This window comes from Calliphora vicina, chromosome 4, assembly GCF_958450345.1.
Source record: "Calliphora vicina chromosome 4, idCalVici1.1, whole genome shotgun sequence".
Classification (NCBI taxonomy): domain Eukaryota; kingdom Metazoa; phylum Arthropoda; class Insecta; order Diptera; family Calliphoridae; genus Calliphora; species Calliphora vicina.
Genome location: NC_088783.1, coordinates 118,086,217 through 118,112,735, shown reverse-complemented (window position 1 = coordinate 118,112,735; position 26,519 = coordinate 118,086,217). Strand labels below are relative to the sequence as shown.

Below are 26,519 nucleotides of genomic sequence, written 5' to 3'. Positions count from 1 at the left end.
TGTATCTAATCGTGATCTTTAAGAGTTATCTTAAACGGAGTTCTAACGAATATAATTTATTGCTGTCGTACAGAGAGCTACCGCGTGAACCAACCAACCATAATTGGGCATAAATGACAAAAGAAATTCTCGAAATTATAGTTTCTGGAAAGACTTGAAAGTGAAGGAGATTATAGAAGTCGTAGTTCAGAAATTCGAAGAAGGGTTTCCAACGAATTCTTGTGTGGCAACTTCAAAATAGTAGGGTATTCTTCGATAAAAAGTGCAGATGTTAATTGAAGCCGTATGAATGTTAACAAAATTCTAGAAATAATGATTTCCGTTAAGAGTTGAAAGAGAACGAAAATATAAAAACTGAGAGTTTGGAAATTCAGTTATGCGATATCCACAAAGTAATGTTATAGTTATTCAAAAAAAAGTTATGTATAATAGTAAAATGAAATAAAAAGAAAAAAAACATTGGGCTTGAATTGGACATTAACCGTAACGGTAAATAGTTATTCAAACAAAGTTATGTATAAAAGTTAAATGAAATAAAAAGAAAAAAATATTGAGCCTGAATTGGACATTAACCGTAACGGTAAATAGCATTTCTACTATACTTGATGTGCCAATCTCTACGAAAAGCTGAACGTCCATGTGGGGCTATATAACACCTAAGATTGAAGCTTATGTGGGACTATAAAAAGACCTGCAATTGAAGCTTATTTGTGACTATATGAAGACCTAAGATTGAAGCTTATTTTAAACTGTATAAAGACCTGCGATTGAAGCTTATGGGGCCTATAAAAAGACCTGCGATTGAGGCTTATTTGGGACTATAGCAAGACCTACGATTGAGGCTTATGTGGGACTATGTTAAGACCTACGAGCGATCCTTATGTGGGACAATAAAGGATCTACGATTGAAGCTAATGATTGACTATATGAAGACCCACGATTGAAGCTAATTTAGAAGCTAATGATTGACTATATGAAGACCCACGATTGAAGCTAATTTAGAAGCTAATGTTTTACTATATAAAGACCTACGATTGAAGCTAATGTTTGACTATATAAAGACCTACGATTGAAGCTAATGATTGACTATATGAAGACCCACGATTGAAGCTAATTTAGAAGCTAATGTTTTACTATATAAAGACCTACGATTGAAGCTAATTTGGAAGCTAATGCTAGACTATATAAAGACCTACGATTAAAGCTAATGATTGACTATATGAAGACCCACGATTGAAGCTAATTTGGAAGCTAATGTTTTACTATATAAAGACCTACGATTGAAGCAAAGTTGGAAGCTAATGTTTGACTATATGAAGACCTACGACTGAAGCTAATTTGGAAGCTAATGTTTGACTATATAAAGACCTACGATTGAAGCTAATGTGGGACTATAGAGAGACCTACGTTTGAAGCTTAATTGGGACTATATAAAGACCTATATAGAGACCCACAAAAGACCAATGATTAAAGCTTAATATGGACTATATAAAGACCCACGATTGAAGCTTATGTGGGACTATATAAAGACCCACGATTGAAGCTTATGTGGGACTACATAAAGTACTATGACTGAAGCTTATTTGGGACTATAGCAGGACCTACGATTGAGGCTTATGTGGGACTATATTAAGACCTACGAGCGATGCTTATGTGGGAAAATAAAGGACCTACGATTGAAGCTTAGGTCCTTAGGGACTATATAAAGACCTACGATTGAAGCTTATGTGGGACTATATAGACCTATATAGAGACCAACAAAGGAAGCTTATGTGGGAGTATATATTGACCTACGATTGAAGCTTATATGGGATTAATGTCCAACTACAATCCGGCAACACCTTGTATTGTTTACTACCAACAACTCTGTTTGATAATAAACCGTTAACTTTACTCTCTTTCAAATTCCCTCTCTCTCACTCTATTCCATTTAACAATCTGGCAACTATTTTGGTTTGTTTACTAACAAACTTAAACCTAGGGTTTCCTAACCATTAACAAAAGTCAAGGGTCACTTAATCGCCACAAATACCCACATGTAAACATTTATTGTTAACAACAAACTACAATGTTAAGTTATTTGGTTGTGTTTTAACGTACGATTTCTGCACACTTTTTCACTGTGTAGTAAATGAGATCGGATTAGTACAGCTTAAAACACTCTTAAATATTTTACTTTACGAACAGTAGTGATCGTGTGCTGAGCGGTGAAACATTAACACAACACACAAAAAATTAAGAAAGCAAAAGCAAAAACAAAAAAAGTGTGTATGTTGTTTTTTAAAAGAAAGAAATATAAAATAAAAGCAAAACAAAAACAAACGCAAACCGTGTTAATTGTATTTGTTCAACCGAAAATAAATAAAAAAAGAAATGAATAAAACCATGCGTAATTTTTATTTGTTTAATTAAAAGACGCGAAATTTATTTAACGATTTTAGTATTGAATGACCATTAAATGTGAAGTTCAGCAAAGAAATCAATACTATTCGTATTTAAAAGAGCAGCGGAAAAAAGAAAGTATTAAAAAAGGTGTTAAAAGAAAAAAAAATGTGAAAACACATGCATACATGAAAGTTTAACTAAAATATTTGTTGGGCTATAATTAAAGGTTTATTTTAGTTGGTTAAAGAAAGATTTTTTAGTCTTTTTATTTTGTTTTTAATGATTTTGTCCAAATCTTAAAATATTTTTGTTTTGCGTCAATGCTTTTAAAGTATTATTTTTGTGTTTTTTTTTTTGCAATAAAAACTAGTTTTCTGTGTTGTTTAATTCTTGGCCTAGAGAATTAGATTTTATATTTTAGACAAAAAAAAAAAAATATTCAATAAAACTGGTTTCCAACAAAAAAAAAAATACAGCCATAAAAACTGTAAAGATTTTTCCAATGTTTAAAAATAAACCAGCATGTAAAAGTTTACATTAAGTTTAGAATGCTGCCAGTACGCTTTACAAGTCATTTGAGAAAATAAAAGAGGAGATTTTGGAGCTCTTTTAAAGTTCAAAGAACTTTCAATTGCTTAAAGGTGATGAAGTTTGTTTAAAATGGGAATAAATACTGTAAGGTATTAGCTTTTTGTCTGACTATGTTACTCTTATTTCTCTCTATATAATAACTTTACAAGATTCTTCGTGTTATTCCTGGATTACAACTTTATTTAGACAGATAGAAAATGTTTATAGATTTTCAAATGTTTGAAGGTAACCTTAATAAGGTGTCTATGTAGTCTTCAAAGTCTTCTTATTACCTCAGCCTTCCACTTAAAAGCTTCCCAACATCGGCATTCCTTTTGATTACTCATGGAATACAACTTTATTAAATTATCTTCTAGAGTAACTCGATCAATTGTGTTGAAGATCTTGTATGGTTATGCATCATTGCAGCTTTAATTGGACGTATATGTTGTCTCAATGGTTCCACTTGGTAGCTTCCCAATATCGGCTTTCCCTTTGATTACTCATGGAATACAACTTTATTAAATTGTCTTCTAGAGTAACTTGAGCAATTGTGTTAAAGATCTTGAAGATCGTTTGTGCATTATTGCAGCCTTAGTATTATTACAGTCTAAGTAGTTTTCAAGGTTTTCCTATCATCACAGAGTTTCCCTTAGTATCTTTAAAATATCGGCAATCCTTTTGATTAGTCATGAATTACAGCTTTATTAAATGATCTTCTAGAGTAACTTGATCAAATGTGTTGAAGATCTTGAAGATCGTTTGTGTATCACTGCAGCATTAATTCAATGTCTCTGTAGTCTTCAAGGTTTTCCTATCATCACAGATTTTTCCAATATCGGCAATCCTTTTGATTACTCATGAATTACAGCTTTATTAAATGATCTTCTAGACTAACTTGATCAATTGTGTTGAAGATCTTGAAGATCGTTTGTGTATCACTGCAGCATTCAATTCAATGTCTCTGTAGTCTTCAAGGTTTTCCTATCATCACAGTGCTCTCCTTAGTATCTTTTCAATATCGGAAATCCTTTTGATTAATCTTAGAATACAACTTTATTAAATGATCTTCCAGAGTAACTTGTTCAATTGTGTTTAAGATCTTGTATCGTTTGGGCATCATTGCAGCCTTAATTCAATGTCTATGTAGCCTTCAAGGTCTTCTCAGCGTTCGACTTAGTAACTTGCCAACATCGGCAATCACTCATGAAAAACAACATTCTGAAAGTACCTTTGAGAGTAACACATTTAATTTTAAACTTCGATTGCAGCCTTAATTAGATGTCTATGTTGTCATTACGGTCTTCCTATCATCTCCGCGTTCCACTTACTTACTTTCCAATATCTGCCCCGATAGACTAAACAATATGGGTTGCGGGTTCGATTCCTGCCAGAGACTCTGGGAGTATCGGCAGACAAGCATAACGCTTCGCAGTTTGTGTTTGTTTTAAACCAAAAAAATATATGTCCTGTGGTTCCTATTAGGAACAAAGGTCCACAACGAATCTACTCCATTCGATTCGGTTTGAAGATAGTTATTTTACTTCTCTTCAGCTTAGATCACTACGACTGACTTCGATGTCTATGTTGTCTTTACGGTCTTCCTATCATCTCAGCGTTCCACTTACTTACTTTCCAATATCTTCCGACGACAGCTTTGTAACGGTCGGCCTACTCTTCGTGTCCTACCCTGTGGGTATCAGTCAATGGCAATTGTAGAAAGCTGTGTCATCTGAAGGCCTGCGCAGCATGTGACCAATCGAGCGCCATTTGCGGATTGGCCGCTGATTTTTTTTCTCCAGATTTCCGTATTACCTGTTGGGTTAGGCCAGGACACTTTTAATATTCTTCGGAGACATCTATAAACAAACACTTGTAGAGTGTTTACGTCGTGTTCTGTTGTATTCCACATCTCGCATGCATTGAGGATGAAGTCTGCGCATTTAACAAGAGTTAAAGATACCGATCTTGGTGTTCTTGGATATGGCAGAAGATTTTCAATACTAACCGAAGGGTACCGAATGCTTTGTTGGCTCTTTTGAGATTCGGTACACTACATCTTTGCTGGAGCCACCTGTGTTTGTTAAGATGCTGCCTAGGTAGAAAAATTACGAGACTTCTTCCAGTTCAATGTTCTCTATGCGAAATTTGTTGATGTTTACTGTATAGCTGCGCATTAGCTTAATCTTGTTTACGTTTCTTTTTAGACCAGGTAACTCAATTGAACGCCTTCTCAACTTAGCTGCCCAGACCGGAGCCTGGGCGACATTTCCGGGGACTTTATGAAGTCAAAAGGCATGAAACTGACATCATCAGAATGCTCGATGATACAATTTCCCAATAAAGTGTTCAAAGATTCATCACAGCTGGATGGAGGGGAATTTAGGTTCCAAAAACGATTATCCAATTTATTGCATAAAAGCTTAAAAAACACTGTCATCGCTTTACCTATCACTCGAAACTATTGCTAGGTAAGGTTGCATTGGCTTTCCTAAGATTACTTGCGGTTATCCTAAAACCAAAACTTGGAAATTTTTCGTCCACCATTAAAATGTTAGCGTTTTTAACTCTCACTAAGGGATGGTGAAGCTTCCTTCAGTATAGTTCCACGGCAGGAGCCATTTGACAATTCCTACATGTCCATCAGTATCAGCAATTGTTTTCGCAACTCTACCTAAGACCTACTTATGTGGTGGAGTTCATGGATGATGCTTGATGAATATCGTCCAATATTGATGTTTGGTAGCCAGACAGTAACCATTAGATGAATCCTATCCGACCACTCGTACAGATCTATCCACACACAGCTATTAATTTCGTGACTCTAGCAAGTAACCAGTTCTGTGGTGGAGTATTTTATTTGTATTTTACAGTGTCCAATGACGATGTTTGGAGAAAATTCATTTTCATTTTAAAGAAATGCACTCCTACACATATTCTGGCCTAGAACAATCTCAAATTATCGTCTGTGGTCAGAAACTGTTTTACAACCTATCCAAATCCGCAAACGCAAATGAAATTAGATTGGAAATACACTGCGTGAACAGCCCACCAATATTGCTAAACATCGCACTGGAAGCCACAGGGCAGTCGACTTATTGGAAGACCATCACACACCTGGAGATAGAAAATTGAAATTGGAATATCCCATTTCCTACAAGGAGCGTAGGGCTATAACAAATTTATTTCATTCTGATTTGTCCAATGCAAGTTTTTTGGTTGGCCGCTTCCTTCTTTTCTACGGCATCCTTGTGGGTTCCATTCCACAGTTTGACTTGTGACATCGTCAACGGGCTTTCGTAGAATATGGTCTAGCCAGTACCATTTACTTTTTCGCATCCCGAACTGTACGGGATTTGGGAGGTTTGGACCCATAACCTTCCATTGGATATCGCAACTGATCAGAATATTTTTAAAATTCTCCGCAGGCTGAGTTTTGTGAAGACCTGTAGCGGGATAACATTCTTCTGCACTTCACGATTCACATCCATAAAGAAGAGATGATTTTGTGCTGGAATTAAATATGTTTGGCTTGGTTCTTTTCGAAATTATTTGGTTTCTTACGTCGTCTGCAGAGCCAACTGTTATAGTCGGAAGACTACCCAGACAGCAGAGCGTTGATTTGGCCATATTTATTTTTAAATCAGCTTTTGCTTCTTCAGTTTGAACTGAATTGATCTTAGCCTGCATAGTCGAGATCTTCTAGTTTTCTGTTAAATAACCCCTCTGTTAACACGAGGCTCTTCTCATGATGTTGTCCAGGACGATACATGTACTATTTATGTAAAATTCTTGAGATTCATAACAAGTTTATGTTCCTGGATTGAATCACATACTTTCGAAAACAGCAACAACATTCATAAAATTCTCGCTACAAGATTTGCGTAAAATACAAGCGCCCGAAAAGTTTTATTCGGATCGACAATGGGTGAAAATCGGGGAAAATATTTTTTAACCCGATTTTTTTTCACTAATAAATGAATTTTAAAAACAAATTTCAAGAAAATTTAAAATAAAAATTTAAATTATTAGTAAAAATATTTTTTTAAATTTTTAAAAATTTTCTTGAATTTTTTTTTAATTTAATTATTAAGAAAATTGTATGTCATAAAAAATTCGAGTTAAAAATTTTTAACCTGAAAATAAATTTAAAAAAAAGGTTCAAATGAAATTTTGAAAAAAAATCTTGAAAACAAATTTCAAGAAAATTTTAAAAAGAAATTTTTAAATTATTAGTGAATATATTTTTTAAATTTTTTTTTTTCAATTTTTAAAAATTTTCTTGAATTTTTGTTTTAATTTATTAGTGAAGAAAATTGTATGACATAAAAAATTCGGGTTAATTTTTTTTTTTTAATTATTATGTCTTTTTATATAATGCTCCTAGTCTTTATTAGTTACTTTGAAATACTTAGATACATATTCATTCATTTAATCTTAAGTTACATTTACTTTTTGATGTCTACTAGCAATTGAAAGCGAATGCTCAATATTTTTTTTAAACTCAAAACTACATAAAATATTCGGTTATAACAAAAAAATTCCTCACTCGTATTACAACAATCAAAAAAAAATACTTCAAAACCAGAATAAGAATTTTTATATATTTTTTTTTTATTCAGAAAAGAAAACTTGTTTTATATTGCTAATAAACAACAACAAATATTCATGCAAAACATTAAAATACAACAACAACTACAAAAACACATGTTAAATTGTGTCACTAGGTCGTTAATAATACGTTGTACACTTCATACATACAAAAAACACTTAATTTGTTTGAACAAAAAATAAAATAAAAATGAATGGGTGCGCGCAAACTCATTACAATGGCTAATACTTGTAATCGAATACACTTTAAATAGACGCAATGGCGCTTTTTTTTGTTGTTGTTATAGATAGGAGTATATAAAAACTACAACAACAATAACAACTTATATACATACTAATTTGTTAAGCTCTAGTTAACAAACATAAAAATTAAATTAAAACCAAAAAAAAAAAAAAAACTCACACAAAAATGCGTGATTTGCCGTATTAAGTGTTAGTCAAGCTAAGCAACAAGTTGCTTAAAAGCGGTTAATTTGTTTGAGTGTATAAATAGTGTGGCCATCTTAAGGATTTTAATGTTTACATTCAAAGAACAACAAGAAAAACTAGTTTTTTTTGTTAATAAATAACATTAACTTAACTGTAAAAGTAGTGGTGTAAAGGATTTTTTGTTTTGTTTTGATTTGTGTGCCTAGCACTCTCTCTCCCTCCCTCTCTCTCTATGTAGGAGTGAGTAGTGGGTGTGAATAAAAACAACAGTAAAAGTGGTTTGTTTACATTAGGATATGTTGCGGTGTGTGTATGTGTAATGTAGAATGTTTATAAATAACGGTTTATTGGTTTATATGCCTAGGGTTGCATTTTTATGTAGTTTTAAAGTAAACATGGTAGGTTTTTTTGGGTTTTATCAGTAAATTAAAATAAAATGTTGGGAATAATGGAATTTTACTAGAAATTTTAATAGATATTTGTAAATAAATAATTAATATAAATAGAAATACGTTATTAAACTTAATAAATAACAATAAATAAAAATTTTAATTAAATTTGATAACAAAAATTTATAAAAAAAGAGCAAAATTTTTAAACAAATTAATTACGCAAATGTTAGTAATCTTAAAAATTAAATATAAATCAATAAATAAATAACAAAATAATTAGAAAATTATATAAAAAATTCCGCTTATTAATAAATGAAAGTGCGTAGTTTTAAAAATTTAAATAAATAACGAAATATCTAATTTAAAAATAAATTCTAAAACTCTAAAAATTTTATAAACAAAAACACAATTTCCATACAATTAATTAAAAAAATAATTCATGCTATGAAAAATAATAAAAAAAAGTACTAAAATTTTTAAAAAAATTAAATAAAATAATAATTATTTTAAATACGTAGTCAGAATTGTAATTTATACCCAAAAAATTTATAATTTTAAATTTTTTTAATAAAATCAATAAATAACAAAATAAATTGAAATCAATTTCGTTTCTAACTAAAAATCGTATAAGAAAAGAGGATAATTTTAATATAACTAATGGAGAAAAGTTTATATTTTGAAAAATTAAAGTGATAATAATAAATAACAAAAGAATTTGAAAACAAAAATGCAAAAAATTAAAGAAATTGTAAAACAAATATAATAAAATAAAAGAAATTGTAAAACAAATATCCAAAACGAGATGATAATTTATTAAAATTAAAATGAAATCAATAAATAATAAAATAATTTAAAGCTTAACTCTAATAATTTGTTAAAAATAGAGAACAATTTTAAAAACTTAAAAAATTGTAAAAGAATTTGTTAAAAATTAAGATTTAATTGTGTCAATTAACCAAAAAAAATCGATTGCCACATTTTAATACAATTAAACAAAAATTGTCACAATATTTAAAAAATTGAATTGAAATCAATAAATAACAAAATAATTTAAACAAAATTTTTTAATAAAACAATTCTTTAAAAAATACAGCCAATTTAAATAGAATTAACTAAGATAGCTCATTATAATGAAACTTAAGCTCAATCAATAAACATTAAAATAATTTGAAAAAAATTTCAGTTTTTTCAAATTCTAAAAATTTTAAAAAAAGTGTGAAAAATTTTTAAATTAATTTAAAACATCGTTTAAATCATAAAATATTACAAAAAAAAAATGTAAAATTAAAATCGAAATAAAATCAAAAATTTTTAAAAAAATATTTTCAACAAAAAAATTAAAAAAATTTTAAAAAAATATTGAATGATAATAGTTAAACAAAAGTAATTTTAAAAAAAATCCTAAAAAAAATCTATAAAATTTAAAAAAATATTAAAAAAAAAATCTAACAAATTAATTAATGTTAAAAATTTTTAAATTAATTTAAAACATCGTTTAAATCATAAAATATTATAAAAAAAAATGTAAAATTAAAATCGAAATAAAATCAAAAATTTAAAAAAAAATATTTTCAACAAAAACTTTTTGAAAATGTTAAAAAAATATTGCATGATAATATTTAAACAAAACTAATTTAAAAAAAAATCCTAAAAAAATTCTATAAAATTTAAAAAAATATTTAAAAAAAAAATCTAACAAATTAATTAATGTTAAAAATTTTTAAATTAATTTAAAACATCGTTTAAATCATAAAATATTACCAAAAAAAAAAGAGAAATTAAAATCGAAATAAAATTAAAAATTTTTAAAAAAATATTTTCAACAAAAACTTTTTGAAAATGTTAAAAAAATATTGAATGATAATATTTAAACAAAAGTAATTTTAAAAAAAATCCTAAGAAAATTCTATAAAATTTAAAAAAATATTAAAAAAAAATCTAACAAATTAATTAATGTTAAAAATTTTTAAATTAATTTAAAACATCGTTTAAATCATAAAATATTACAAAATAAAAATGTGAAATTAAAATCGAAATAAAATCAAAAATTTTTAAAAAAATATTTTCAACAAAAACTTTTTGAAAATTTTAAAAAAATATTGAATAATAATATTTAAACAAAAGTAGTTTAAAAAAAAATCCTAAAAAAATTCTAAAAAATTTAAAAAAAAAATAAAAAATCTAACAAATTATTAATATTACTACAAAAATAATAAAAACAAATTTGTAAAATTCAATTTATTACGATTATTATTTAAAAAATTAACATTTATTTGTTGATTTTATGGCCCGAACAGCAAAATATAAATAAACTAATTTAACACAAAAAGGTAATTTTAATAATATTAAAAACAAACCTTGTTATTAATATAATTTTCTCTATTAATTATTCCATTGACGTCATGAATACTTATTATTATTATATTAGTTTTATAGTTTCATTTTATAGTCTTTCTTGACAGCACTTTAAACACGAGATTTTATTTTGTCTATAAATTACACAATTTTGATTTATGTTGTATTATTGTTATTATTTATCTTTATTTTTTTTTTGTTTGGCTGATGCTGAATATATTTTAATTAATTATTTATTCAAATTATTTAAATAAATTAGCTAAACAAAAAGAAAACGTTTATTTAGCAATTAAGATCTGCGGTTAAATGAAATATATACAAATTAAACAGCTGGTACTATTTGCTGCTGAAATTAGGGGAGTTCGGAAATTATATCATACAGCTGACACTAAAATTTGTTTTAATTTGGGAAAATATCCTTTAAAAAAAAGTATTTTTTTATGTATCTATTGGAATAAAATTAAACTTAAAAAAATTAGTGATTTATTACAGAAATCCATGTTTGTTTGTTTTCTTTGAGTGTACAGCACACACATGAGGATAATTTGTTTACATTTACTGTACAACAGTATTGGTAAACAAAACACAAGTTGCCATTTTGAGAATTAGAAAGGTTTTCTTAGAGGGAGAGTGAGAGAGAGTACATAGGAGTTGCCATATAAAGGATGTTATCGTTTTTGATAATGAGAGCATGGTTTGTTTACATTTTGTTTGAGAGAGTTTGTGTAAGAAGAACAAGCAAAAGCAAAGGGTTTTAAAATTTGTTGTTTTTTTAATGAGAGACTTTGTTTACATTTCACTAAGGGAGTGGATGGGTAATAAGAAAACTGCAAATACAAAATGGAGAATGTAAATATGAAGAACAAGCAAAATGAAAGGGTTTTAAAGTTTTTTGTTTTTTTAATGAGAGTCTTTTGTTTACATTTCACTAAGGAAGAGGATGGGTAATAAAAAACCGAGGAATACAAAATGGAGAATGTAAAACTAGTAAATTTTAATAAATTAAATTGTATCTAAATTAAAATTATTTAAAGTTCATTGTAAGAAAATCCTAAAATAAAATTTTATTATTTGCCAACAATTATTAAATTATCATTTTAAAAGTCACTTACCTTGAGTTCTGTTACTAATTATTGTTGCTGACCCATAATTTATTTAACGATTGTTTTCTTCTTTTCAATATTTTGTCAAAATAAATACCTACTCTCGTATTCATGCAAAATTATAGGCCTGCATCAAACAGCAATAATAATATGTACAATATTTTGAACAATGAAATATTTTTATTACTTTATTATTTAAGCAAAATAATAATGACCGTGGGCTATATTGTTTCTTATTTAATTTCTTTCTTCACCAAAAATTGTGTACAGATAAGAGTTTTTTTTTTATTTTGTTCACAGCTTAATTTGAACTGGTTTTTCAGTGAATTTTTTGTTTTCATTTATTTATAAATTTTATTTAATTGAAATTAAGCTTAATAACAATAAAGAATATGTGATAAATATTTGTTTAAATTAATAAACAATAAACCCAATTTCCTTAATAAAAGTAAAGTTAAAAATAGATGGAGGGGAATTAAATTTTCCATTTAAAAGGAGTTTGTAACAATTTGTAATTTTAACAATTTTAAAACTTCCCTTTAAGGGAAATTTTTTTAGAAGAGATTTTTCTTAGTGTTCTTTTTTCTATTTTTGAATATGATTTCCTGCAGTACATTAAAATTTAACAAAATTTCCCTTGTTTACAAAAATTTACATAAAAGGGAAATTTTTTTTGAAAATAAATTTTTAAAGATTTTTTAATTTTTTTCAATAATTTCTTCTAATAAATTAAAATTTGCAATAATTTTAAAAATTTCCCTGTTGTTAAAAAATTTTCCTTTAAGGGAAATTTTATTTATTAAAGATTTTTCGAAATTTTTATCATTTTCAAAGATGTTTTTGTTCAATTATGAAAAATTTGCCATAATTTTGAAAATTTCCCTTGGTTACAAAAATTTCCCTTTAAGGGAAAATTTTTTCTAAAAAGGATTTTTCTTAGTTTTTTCTGTTTTTGAATATAATTGCTTACAATAAATTAAAATTTAACAAAAATTTTAAAATTTCCCTTGTTTACAAAAATTTCCCTAAAAGGGAAATTTTTTTTGAAAATAATTTTTTAAAGATTTTTTAATTTTTTTCAATAATTTATTCTAATAAATTAAATTTTGCAATGATTTTTAAAATTTCCATTTTTTAAAAAATTTCCCTTTAAGGGAAATTTTATTTATTAAAGATTTTTCGAAATTTTTATCATTTTCAAAGATGTTTTTGTTTAGTTATGAAAAATTTGCCATAATTTTGAAAATTTCCCTTGGTTACAAAAATTTCCCTTTAAGGGAAATTTTTTCTAAAAAGGATTTTTATTAGTTTTTTCTGTTTTGGAATATAATTTCTTACAATAAATTAAAATTTAACAAAAATTTTAAAATTTCCCTTGTTTACAAAAATTTCCCTAAAAGGGAAATTTTTTTTGAAAATAAATTTTGAAAGAATTTTTTAATTTTTTTCAATAATTTCTTTTAATAAATTAAATTTTGTAATAATTTTTAAAATTTCCCTGTTTTTAAAAAATTTCCCTTTAAGGGAAATTTTATTTATTAAAGATTTTTCAAAATTTTTATCATTTTCAAAGATGTTTTTGTTCAGTTATGAAAAATTTGTTATAATTTTGAAAATTTCCCTTGGTTACAAAAATTTCCCTTTAAGGGAAATTTTTTCTAAAAAGGATTTTTTATTAGTTTTTTCTGTTTTTGAATATAATTTCTTACAATAAATTAAAATTTAACAAAAATTTTAAAATTTCCCTTGTTTACAAAAATTTCCCTAAAAGGGATATTTTTTGGAAAATAAATTTTTAAAGATTTTTTAATTTTTTTCAATAAATAAATTAAATTTTGCAATAATTTTTAAAATTTCCCTTTTTTAAAAAATGTCCCTTTAAGGGAAATTTTATTTATTAAAGATTTTTCGAAATTTTTATCATTTTCAAACACGTTTTTGATTAATTAAAAAAAATTTGCTTTAATTTTGAAAATTTCCCTTGGTTACAAAAATTTCCCTTTAAGGGAAATTTTTTCTAAAAAGGATTTTTTATTAGTTTTTTCTGTTTTTGAATATAATTTCTTACAATAAATTAAAATTTAACAAAAATTTTAAAATTTCCCTTGTTTACAAAAATTTCCCTAAAAGGGAAATTTTTTTTGAAAATAAATTTTTAAAGATTTTTTAATTTTTTTCAATAATTTCTTCTAATAAATTAAATTCTGCAATAATTTTTAAAATGTTCCTTATTTTAAAAATTTCCCTTTTTACTTTATTTGTTTGCCTTCAAAATCTTTTTTATTTTTATCTATTCCATTCTGTTTAGTAAGATACATTTTGATTGATGGCTTAAATATGCCTTTTATTATCTACAGGTATTTTGTGTGTTATTGTTGCTGCTTTGTAAAATTTATGTTTAAACAACTTTCAACAATTTAAAGTATTATAACATTAAAGCTTGACGTCATAAGTTAATGTCAGGCAATAATTTATTTTATATATTGTACCTACATAAATTTCTACTCAAGCCAAAGATAAACATTTTAAATCTGTCCTTTATACTCAAGATAAATTATGACAATTTCAGTAGTCACTTTGAAATTAAGCAGAAAACTATACAACAAAACTGGTTGTAAGATCAACAACTTTAGCAAACGAAAAAGTAAATATTTTAACAAGATTAGAGAGTATAAATGGTAAACTAGCTTAGATCTTAGACAAACACTATTAAAATGTTAATTATTTATTATGATCACGTTAAATGTTAACAACATAAATGAACTAGTTTTGCTCTAGATCTTAGAGATCCCAGCTTTCAGTTGCATTTGACAGTTAATATGATTTTGCAATTAGCATTTGTTAATTTATGTACTTTATTCAAGAAACTAATTAAACAGGTGTTGAATTAAACGATAAGAATGTATTCGAGGGTTAATTGATTGATTTGAACTTATAATTAAGCGTTTTATTTACAAAGTACGCATTCATGTTTAAGGTGAAGTGCGAAAAACTAGTAAACAACTTTTAGTTAAGTTTTATGGTGTTAATTTAAGGCAGTTACGTTATCTCAGAGAGTGTCAACTGAACGTGTTTATGGGCCTTATTAAAAAAAAGAAACAAACGTTTTAAGTGTTGCACATAAAAAGTAATGTTTACTTAACCAGTGAAGTGCGTAAGACTTTGTAGTTTGAAACACGTTCGTTAAATATAATGAAGGTTTAACTGGCGATAAGGTTAGTACAAAAAAAAGAATTATTTTTAGAACAAATTTCAACGATTTATTGAAATGCTGTACAATACAGTTGTAGTTCAAATTCTAGTGCAGGTTCCAGTTCAGGTTCGAGTTCAGGTTCTTCTTTAGGTCCAACTTCAGTTTCTTCTTAAGTTTCTACTTCGGGTTCTACTTCAGGTTCACTTCTAGTTCAGGTTCTAGTTCAGTTTCTACTTCAGGTTCTACTTCAGGTTCTACTTCAGCTTCTACATCAGCTTCTACATCAGCTTCTCTTCAGGTTTTACTTCAGGTTCACCTTTAGTTGAGGTTCTTGTTTAGGTTCCAGTTCAGGTTCTACTTCAGCTCTAGTTCAGGCTCTACTTCAGGTTATACTTCAGTTTCACTTCTAGTTCAGGTTCTTGTTTAGGTTCGACTTCAGGTTCTACTTCAGGTTCACTTCAGGTCCTACTTCAGGTTCAATTTCTGGTTCACTTCTAGTTCAGGTTCTAGTTCAGGATCTAGTTCAGGTTCTATATCAGCTTCTACATTTGCTTCATGTTCACTTCTAGTTCAGGTTCTTGGTATGGTTCTAGTTCAGCTTCTATATCAGCTTCTACTTCAGGTTCAATTTCTGGTTCACTTCTAGTCCAGGTTCTAGTTCAGTTCTAGTTCAGTTCTAGTTCAGTTCTAGTTCAGTTCTAGTTCAGTTCTAGATCAGTTCTAGTTCAGTTCTAGTTCAGTTCTAGTTCAGTTCTAGTTCAGTTCTAGTTCAGTTCTAGTTCAGTTCTAGTACAGTTCTAGTTCAGTTCTAGTTCAGTTCTAGTTCAGTTCTAGTTCAGTTCTAGTTCAGTTCTAGTTCAGTTCTAGTTCAGTTCTAGTTCAGTTCTAGTTCAGTTCTAGTTCAGTTCTAGTTCAGTTCTAGTTCAGTTCTAGTTCAGTTCTAGTTCAGTTCTAGTTCAGTTCTAGTACAGTTCTAGTTCAGTTCTAGTTCAGTTCTAGTTCAGTTCTAGTTCAGTTCTAGTTCAGTTCTAGTTCAGTTCTAGTTCAGTTCTAGTTCAGTTCTAGTTCAGTTCTAGTTCTAGTTCTAGTTCAGTTCAGTTCTAGTTCAGTTCTAGTTCAGTTCTAGTTCAGTTCTAGTTCAGTTCTAGTTCAGTTCTAGTTCAGTTCTAGTTCAGTTCTAGTTCAGTTCTAGTTCAGTTCTAGTTCAGTTCTAGTTCAGTTCTAGTTCAGTTCTAGTTCAGTTCTAGTTCAGTTCTAGTTCAGTTCTAGTTCAGTTCTAGTTCAGTTCTAGTTCAGTTCTAGTTCAGTTCTAGTTCAGTTCTAGTTCAGTTCTAGTTCAGTTCTAGTTCAGTTCTAGTTCAGTTCTAGTTCAGTTCTAGTTCAGTTCTAGTTCAGTTCTAGTTCAGTTCAGTTCTAGTTCAGTTCTAGTTCAGTTCTAGTTCAGTTCAGTTCTAGTTCAGTTCTAGTTCAGTTCTAGTTCAGTTCTAGTTCAGTTCTAGTTCAGTTCAGTTCTAGTTCAGTTCTAGTTCAGTTCTAGTTCAGTTCTAGTTCAGTTCTAGTTCAGTTCTAGTTCAGTTCTAGTTCAGTTCTAGTTCAGTTCTAGTTCAGTTCTAGTTCAGTTCTAGTTCAGTTCAGTTCTAGTTCAGTTCTAGTTCAGTTCTAGTTCAGTTCTAGTTCAGTTCTAGTTCAGTTCTAGTTCAGTTCTAGTTCAGTTCTAGTTCAGTTCTAGTTCAGTTCTAGTTCAGTTCTAGTTCAGTTCTAGTTCAGTTCTAGTTCAGTTCTAGTTCAGTTCTAGTTCAGTTCTAGTTCAGTTCTAGTTCTGGCTCCTCAAGTGGAACATTCGAGTAGCTTTCAAGTACTTTTTGAAGTTGAAGATTATAGACAGACCTTACTACAATCTAGCACGTAAAGTAAACAATACAAACGTCAACTGCCCATTGATGTCATTCCTAAATTGACGTACATAAAACTCTTACAAAAATTTCCTAGCGAATATTCGAAAATTGTTCACAAAATATTGGATTAAACCAGATTTGGCCGCATGCCAAATTTCACATGAGTTTTCATCACGTTACCAAACCTTTAAAAACTTTAGAAACTATAATCTAAAATCGATATGTGTCAAGCGGGACTACGAGTAAATGTAATACATATGAGAATATTAAATGATTGTGTCTTTTTTTGTTGTTTACTGCCTGTGTGTACTTTAATGACAACTTTACCGCATGACGTAAATTAAGTTGATACGACGATTTTATGAACTTGATATAATACATTGCACTCATTTAAAGGGATTTTATCATGACAAAGCTATATATTGTAAATAAAAATATATAAATTGTACATAAAACAACAAATATTGTATAACTGATAAAGGGTACCTACTGATAAAGCCCAGAGGTTATCCAAAAAAAAGAGAGATAATAAAGGAATTCCATTCTGGGTGCTGACATGATCAATATCATGCCTCAAAGTTTAATTTACTGCAAATATGTTTTATATAGGGAAATTTTGTTTGAGTCAAAACATAATTAGTTAATCCCCCAAAATTTATTATTAATTGGTTGGGGAAATTCTTCGTTTTGTTTATAATTAAAGTTATTGAATTGCTTATTGTATTTGCTATTGTATTTGGGTTTTGGATGAGGAGGAACATGTGGGTTTTTATGGCAAACGTAAATTTGTTAATGGTAAGGTCAGGTTTTTTTTGTTTGGGGACTAAGAGTTGTTCTGTGAATTTATGATTTAGAAGGACTAAAATTAAATGATGGCATCATGCCAATTCAATGTTATATGACAAATAAGTAGCGTTGTTTATTTGGAAAATATGTGTCATAAACTAAACTGGTAATGATTTTAGGGTACAATGTTCAAGAATTTTGAGGAACTAAGAGAAAATGTTAATTCCATGTAAACAAACTGAAGAATCATAAAAAATGGAAGCTATAAAAGATGAAATGAAGAACATTGCGACGATGTTATAGTGAATTAATAAAGCTAGATACCCTACTGGCACAGATTTTGAAAAAGTAGTAGAAATACTACTTTTTTAAAAATGCAATATTTATGAATTTTAAATGTTAGTTTAACAATAAATGACTTTAACACAATTTTTTTCCAAAAAAAAATAGTAGTAGAAATACTACCTTTTTTTTAAAAAGCTAAATTTTTGTAAGAAATCAATAATTTTGGAAAATAAATTAACAAAATTGAAAGAAAAATCCTTTAAAACATTTTTATAGCAAAAAATTTTAGAATTGAGAACTTTTTTGAAAAAGTAGTAGAAATACTACTATTTTTAAAAATACAATATTTATAAATTTTAAATGTTAGTTTAAAGAAATAATGATTTTTATACAATATTTTCCCAAAGAAAATTCGTAGTAGAAATACTACCATTTTAAAAAAAGCGAAATTTCAAAGAAAAGTTTTATATAAACATATACAAATTTAATAAAAAAAAGTTTGTTACATTTCGAAACATTTTTTTACCACAAAATATTGAATTTAAAGCATTTTATAAAAAAAGTAGTAGAAATACTACCTTTTTTTCAAAATGCTAATTTTAATCCAAAAATCATTTTAAATGTTAGTTTAAAACAATTAATGACTTTGAAACAATTTATTGCCAAAAAATATTTAGTAGTAGAGATACTACTATTTTTAAAAAGTTAAATATCAACATATTTAACACTTTAAATTTAATTTTGAAATAGCTTTTTACTTTTACCAACATTTCTTTACAAAAAATTTGTGATTTAAAACATTTTAAAAAAAGTAGTAGAAATACTACCTTTTTTCAAAACGCTATTTTTAGTCCAGAAATCATTTTAAATGTTAGTTTAAAACAAATATTGACTTTGAAACAATTTATTGACAAAAAATATTTAGTAGTAGAGATACTACCTTTTTTAAAAAGTTAAATATCAACATATTTAACACTTTAAATTTAATTTTAAAATATTTGTTCACTTTTCTCAACATTTATTTACAAAAAATGGGGAATTTAAAGCGTTTAAAAAAAAGTAGTAGAAATACTACCTTTTTTCAAAATGCTAATTTTAGTCCAAAAATCATTTTAAATGTTAGTTTAAAACAATTAATGAGTTTGAAACAATTTATTGACAAAAAATATTTAGTAGTAGAAATACTACTATTTTTAAAATGTTAAATATCAAACAAAAAACTGATATTCAGAATAATAGAAATATGATAGCATTCACAAAATGATTTAAATCCAGAAGTTTGTCAATTATTTTATGTTATCTTAATGTGAAGAAGTGATTTCCTCAATTCATGAAATTTGTTTACAATTAAATTGAGCTATTAACTCATTTCCTGTCATTATTAAAACACTAACTAGCATGAAATGTGAGTAATTTAAAGCTTTCTATTATAGAAAACAATAAGAAAACTATTGACGTTATTGATTGTATCATAATCTAATTATAAATTACTCATGTTTAGTTACCAGTTAAAAGCTCTCCCCCCCCTAAATAGGCTTTATTATTTATCAATGATAATCTTTATAAGATTTTACCTTTAAACACTTGAATTTAAGTTCTCTATTATTATTCTATTATCATAAAATTAAAAATTATGATTGGCAACCTTGCTATAATTAAATTTATTTAATATTTTTTTATTACTTTTCTCTTATCATTGCAGATAATTTGTGGGGAATATATAAAAAAAATCTACGTAATACACAAGTGCAATTTACGCAAAAAAGAAAACCAAAAACAAATTTGTCAGTGAATGTAAAAGTGATGAATGAATGAATGACTTCTTTTAAACAGCAACATATTATAAAATGTTTTTCTGAGTTCAAAAGTCCAAATATGGATGTCAGTGAAACGTCTACAATAAATGAGAAATTTACGTAAAAGCAATTTAAAATACACCCATGACTAAAATAAAAAAAATAATATTAAAACTACTTGCGAAAATATCACATTGTACGTCATTTCGCCAGAGATTTGATGAAACGAAACCAAAAAAAAAAATAATAATAATAGCAATAATAATAAAAGCTAAAAATGCCGCTAGAATTAATATGAATTGAACTAAATCGTTTGAAAATTTAAATTTAACGTAAATTTTTTTAGATTTCCAAAGAAGCATGACTGGGTGACTGACTGACTACGTACGTATTAAGAGTATCTTCTGTGCGAAAAACCTCTGATGCAATATTGTATATTTTTCAACAGATCAGATAGATACTTGTTGTGTGTATCAATTTAAGCCAACATTTGACGTCATGTCTTTTTAAATGACTAATAAAATGAACAAAAAAAAAATGAAACTAAATTAAATTAAATAGCAGCAAAAAAATGAAATGAGAATTGTACCCATTGAAATTATTGAAAAATAGAATGTGCGGAGAATGGAAACAATAAATATATCATGATATGTCTACTTAGTAAAAACAATTACTATTGGTTAGGGATAACAGCTATTTCTTAAAGGGGGACTGTCTTCGACTATAATGTGACACCCAGACTGATACTGACTCTAGTTCGAAACCTCGTCTTGCACTCAGACTTTTGTCAGATACCCAGACTTTTGCCTGAACTCATACTTGGACTTTTGTCAGCTACTCAGACTACTGTCGACGAGAATAAAGACGCAGAGACGAAACTAGAGACAAGACTACAGACGAGAATATAGACGAAACTATAGACGCGACTAGAGGCGAGAGATGGGATTAGAGACAAGACTATAGACGAGGTACTAGGCGAAACTAGAGGCGAGAGATGAGATTAGAAACAAGACTGGAGATGAGGTACTAGACGAGACTATAGACGAATCAAAAGACGAGACTAGCGACGAGACTAGAGACTAGACTAGAGACTAGACTAGAGACGAGACTAGAGACGAGACTAGAGACGAGACTAGAGACGAGACTAGAGACGAGACTAGCGACGAGACTAGAGACGAGACTAGTGACGAGACTAGAGACGAGACTAGAGACGACACTAGAGACGAGACTAGAGACGAGACTAGAGACTAGACTAGAGACGAGACTAGAGACGAGACTAGAGACGAGACTAGAGACGAGACTAGAGACGAGACTAGAGACGAGACTAGAGACGAGACTAGAGACGAGACTAGAGACGAGACTAGAGACGAGACTAGAGACGAGACTAGAGACGAGACTAGTGACGAGACTAGAGACGAGACTAGTGACGAGACTAGAGACGAGAATAGAGACGAGAATAGAGACGAGAATAGAGACGAGACTACAAACCAGGCTATAGACAGGAATAGAGACGAGGCTATAGACTAGGGACGAGACTAGATATGAGGTCCTAGACAAGACTAGAGACGAAACTGGAGACGAGACTAGACATCAGCCTAGAGGCGAGACTGTAGACGACAATAGAGGCAAGACTAGAGACGAGACTAGAGATGAGACTAGAGATGAGACTAGAGATGAGACTAGAAACGAGATTCTAGACGAGACTAGAGGCGAAACTAGAGACTAGACTAGATACGAGACTAGAGACGAGACTAGAGGCAAAACTAGAGACGAATCAAAAGACGAGACTAGAGACGAGACTAGAGACGAGACTAGATACGAGACTAGAGACGAGACTAGAGACGAGACTAGAGACGAGACTAGAGACGAGACTAGAGACGAGACTAGAGACGAGACTAGAGACGAGACTAGAGACGAGACTAGAGACGAGACTAGAGACGAGACTAGAGACGAGACTAGAGACGAGACTAGAGACGAGACTAGACTAGAGACGAGACTAGATACGAGACTAGAGACGAGACTAGAGACGAGACTAGAGACGAGACTAGAGACGAGACTAGATACGAGACTAGAGACGAGACTAGAGACGAGACTAGAGACGAGACTAGAGACGAGACTAGAGACGAGACTAGAGACGAGACTAGAGACGAGACTAGAGACTAGACTAGATACGAGACTAGAGACGAGACTAGAGGCGAAACTAGAGACGAATCAAAAGACGAGACTAGAGACGAGACTAGAGACGAGACTAGAGACGAGACTAGAGACGAGACTAGAGACGAGACTAGAGACGAGACTAGAGACGAGACTAGAGACGAGACTAGAGACGAGACTAGAGACGAGACTAGAGACGAGGCTAGAGGCGAGACTAGAGACGAGACGAGACTAGAGACGAGACTAGAGACGAGACTAGAGATAGTACTAGAGATAAGACTAGAGACGAGACTAGAGACGAGACTAGAGACGAGACTAGAGACGAGACTAGAGACGAGACTAGAGACGAGACTAGAGACGAGACTAGAGACGAGACTAGAGACGAGACTAGAGACGAGACTAGAGACGAGACTAGAGACGAGACTAGAGACGAGACTAGAGACGAGGCTAGAGGCGAGACTAGAGACGAGACGAGACTAGAGACGAGACTAGTGACGAGACTAGAGACGAGACTAGAGACGAGACTAGAGACGAGACTAGAGACGAGACTAGAGACGAGACTAGTGACGAGACTAGAGACGAGACTATGGACGAAACTATATGCCAGACTAGAGGCGGAACTATAGACGAGACTACAAACCAGGCTATAGACAGGAATAAAGACGAGACTATAGACTAGGGACGAGACTAGATATGAGGTCCTAGACAAGACTAGATACGAAACTAGAGACGAGACTGTAGACGACAATAGAGGCAAGACTAGAGACGAGACTAGAGATGACACTAGATACGAGATTCTAGACGACACTAGAGGCGAAACTAGAGACGAGACTGGTGTCGAAGATATAGGTGAGACTAGAGACAGGAATATAGGCTGGATTGGAGTCTAGAATAGAGGCGAGGATATAGTCGAGACTAGAGACAAGACTAGACCAGACTAGAAATTAGAGGCCAGAGCAGAGACAGGAATAGAGGCAAGGCTATATGCGAGACTAGAGACAAGATAGAGATGAGGAGACAATAGACTAGAGCCAAGACTATAGATGAGATTATAGACGAGACTAGAGACGAGACTAGAGACGAGACTAGAGACGAGACTAGAGACTAGACTAGAGACGAGACTAGAGACGAGACTAGAGACGAGACTAGAGGCGAAACTAGAGACGAATCAGAAGACGAGACTAGAGACGAGACTAGAGGCGAAACTAGAGACGAATCAAAAGACGAGACGAAAGTAGATACGAGACTAGAGATGAGGCTAGAGACGAGGATATAGAGAAGACTAGAGACGAGACACTAGGCGAAACTAGCGATAAGACGAGAGACGAGACTAAAGAGAGATTAGCCCATTTCCATCCTTAGTTTTACCTGATAATAAAGTATTTTCAGGGTCAAACTGCAACTCTCCTGATTAAAAAATCATAGTTTTTCTTTGTGTTTTTTTAGCATTTAAAGTGAAAGTATTTGCAACAACGAAACAACCTTTTTCTCCACACCAATACTCATTCTAGATGACCTACAAAACTCTAGCTAAAATTTTCAAACTACTTTAATTATGATGAGTCCCAAACACAATGATACCAGTTCTGAACAGATAAACAATAAATTAAATAAAGTTACAAAAGCAACGTCGGGGGCCACAAAACAAAAACTTTTGATAGGAAAAACACTAAAAGAAAAGCCCATAACCTCAAGACAACAAAAACAAACAAAAAAAATAACAAACGCACAGACGGCAATGCGTTATAATAGTAACAGTAACAAATTAATGGTGAAACCAATTATAAAAAACAACGATAGTAACACTTCAATAAAGGCGTCAAACAGAACATGTAATCTAATCGGTGAAATGATAAACGACGTAAGCAAATCGACGATCTCCGGCTACAGCCATAGTAAACAAAACGATAAAGCAACAAAAACAGATACTACAACAACAGCAGTAGCAGCAGCAGCTATTAAAGCAAAAACAACGACAAGTGCTGCGAATACATTGACTAAAAAACACTCGTCGTACAATTGTAGTGAAGGTGGAACAAATAAAATTGCTGATGATGAGCTGGTTGTTGTTGATGATTTTCACAACAACAATAGCAACAACAACACTAACCATCATACAGATAACGAACAGCCGCACGAATCTAATCAACAGCAACAACAACAACAACAGCAACTATATACAATGACGAGTTTAAACGAAGTTAACAGAGAGAGTTTATCGTTAGTTAACGAAGCAACACTTGTTGATTTAATAACAGAAAAACAACAACAACAACAACAGCAATTGCAATTACAATCCAAAGAGCTGGCGAGAGCAGAGTTTGAGGCAGAGAGTTTAGTAACGGTAAAACCACCATTATTATTACAAAATTTCAGCAAACGTATGAGGCATAAAAACATAACAATCAAACCTTTAGACGACAGTTATCAAAGAACTGTAGATCTAGACGCACTTAACGCTAGAGAACACAATTCTCAATGTGAACTACTGGAATTTAAAAACACAATAAGCGAAAACCACCCACAAAAGGATTATCAAGTAAACGACGTTGAAGAAGGTGAAGAGCTGAAATTTAAAAGTTTATCGGAACGTAAAGCTCTATTGAAAAAAGAATTTTTTAAAGATTTAAACCAGAGCTCATCCACAAATCAACAGCAACAGAATACAGTGAAATTAAAAACTAATAATCTAACGCTGAACAAAAGAATTTTGAAAAAACAGCATAATTTAAAGTTGAAAATACCCAGGGACTGTAATAAACTAGAGCAGCCAAAGGCAATTAAAGTGGATTTGAAACAATCATTAGTGGAACTAAGAAAATTGGACTTGCAAAAGAAACAGCAAAGGGAATTAATAGCTTTTGGAGACTCTAGAATCTTAAGCAACACCCAGTTCCCCAAAGTTAAAGAGTTGGCCAAAAGGTTTGATTTCAAAATCAACATGATTTTGCCGCAAACCAATAGCAATAAAACAGAGGCTAAGGCCAATAAATTGGAGGCCATGGTGGAGCGGCATAGTCCCTTGTCCGATGAGGGCTGTAATATAGGACACAGTCCCTATTCCTCAGATGATGACAATGATTCCATACGCACCACCAACACAGCCATTGAAAGAGTGCCGGCTACTAAGCACAAGGATAAGGTGGCTAGATCTGCAAGCAGTGATTCTGCCTTGGGTTTGGAAGTCGATGAACCCATGGATACAAGCGAACAGCAGCAGCCGCATCAACAGAAACGCAGAATGACTTTAACGGTAACTGATTTGCCTTTAAGGCCGGCCTTGCTGCCCTTGGCTGAACCCACTTTGCTGCCCGATTCATCGCTAGTGGATACTCCTGTAGCGACAGCAGCCAATGCCTTGCAACAAAACCAAATACCCACCAAGGTATTGCTGGAGGAGAGAGTGGTAGAAATCCTAGAAGATCCCCGTTCCGGTTTCTCATCCAGACGTGAGTCTTCGCAGTCCTGTTTCAGTGACTATCCGCCCGGAGAAATGCAGGGTGTAAGATTCGTGCGCACTCCTTCGGTGGTGGTGTCCGACTACTCGGATGATATTACTTGCGGCATAACACTGGAGGAAATCGAGTATTTTCGCGCCCAACGCTTGCGCAGACGCCGTTCCTCTCTGGAGACCTCCGGCACCGAAAAAGATGCGCTCGACAACAGCTCCGACATCAGTGCCTCCTCCTCGTGCAGCAATCTATACTACTGTGGCTCCACCATCTCCGCCCTCGACGGAGCCGAGTGTTTAGTCAATGGCGTGCGCCAACAATTGGAGCGCAAAACCTCCGATTGCTCAACCTGCTCGATAAGCGGTGATGAAGACAATAATTTCACTATACCCGAACAGCCAGAGGACTGCCAGGACATCACCGATATGCTGGCCAATCAGCATTTAACCAGCAAACGCTCCAAAAAGGTAGGTATGGCTACGAACCTATTAACTGTAGATACTACAAATAATTTATAAAGTTTTCATTAACAAATCTAGTCCTTAGTTTTTAAGAAAAAAAGCACAAAATTAAACTAAAAACAAAATCTCTTAGCTGTTATACATTAAGTTTAAAATAAAACTCTTTCTTTAGTTAATAAGTTTTCCTTATTGTTTATTGTATATAACGAATTTGTTTGAAGCAAACAAATAAAGTATTAAAATAGTTTTGTAGTAAAAGAACATACAAAAATAAACTAAAAAAACTTTTTAAAGTTTTTTATTATAAAATAAAATTTATTTAAAAAACTTCATATTTAAGGTTATTTAAAGTTCACTTGTCAACAAGAATGACAGTTACACGTGGCTGTCTGGTTTGTTTACAATTGATTTTGAAACTCTTAAAATTGTTTACATTTATAGATAATACAGATTTTTAAACTCTTAAGAGTTAAAATAAAAAATTCTGACAATAACAATGGCAATTTCCATTAAGAATGTAAACAAATGGTTTGTTTACTAATAAATGAAAAGAATATGAATGTAGAGTAAATAATAATTTGATAATTTGGTTTAAAAACAATGGAAATTAAATACAAATTTAAGTTTTTGGTAATAATTTAAACAAACAAAC

The 26,519-nt window shown here is 30.6% G+C and overlaps 1 protein-coding gene across 1 annotated transcript; it reads left to right on the top strand.

Moving 5' to 3' along the window:
• Positions 1–20,029: 20,029 nt before the first annotated feature.
• LOC135958977 (bromodomain-containing protein DDB_G0280777-like) lies at positions 20,030–25,933 on the top strand. Its single transcript, XM_065509927.1, has 2 exons — positions 20,030–20,188; positions 23,466–25,933. The coding sequence occupies exon 2, from the start codon at positions 23,510–23,512 to the stop codon at positions 25,922–25,924; it is 2,415 nt and encodes an 804-aa protein (XP_065365999.1). The 5' UTR covers positions 20,030–20,188; positions 23,466–23,509; the 3' UTR covers positions 25,925–25,933.
• The last annotated feature ends 586 nt before the right edge of the window (positions 25,934–26,519 follow it).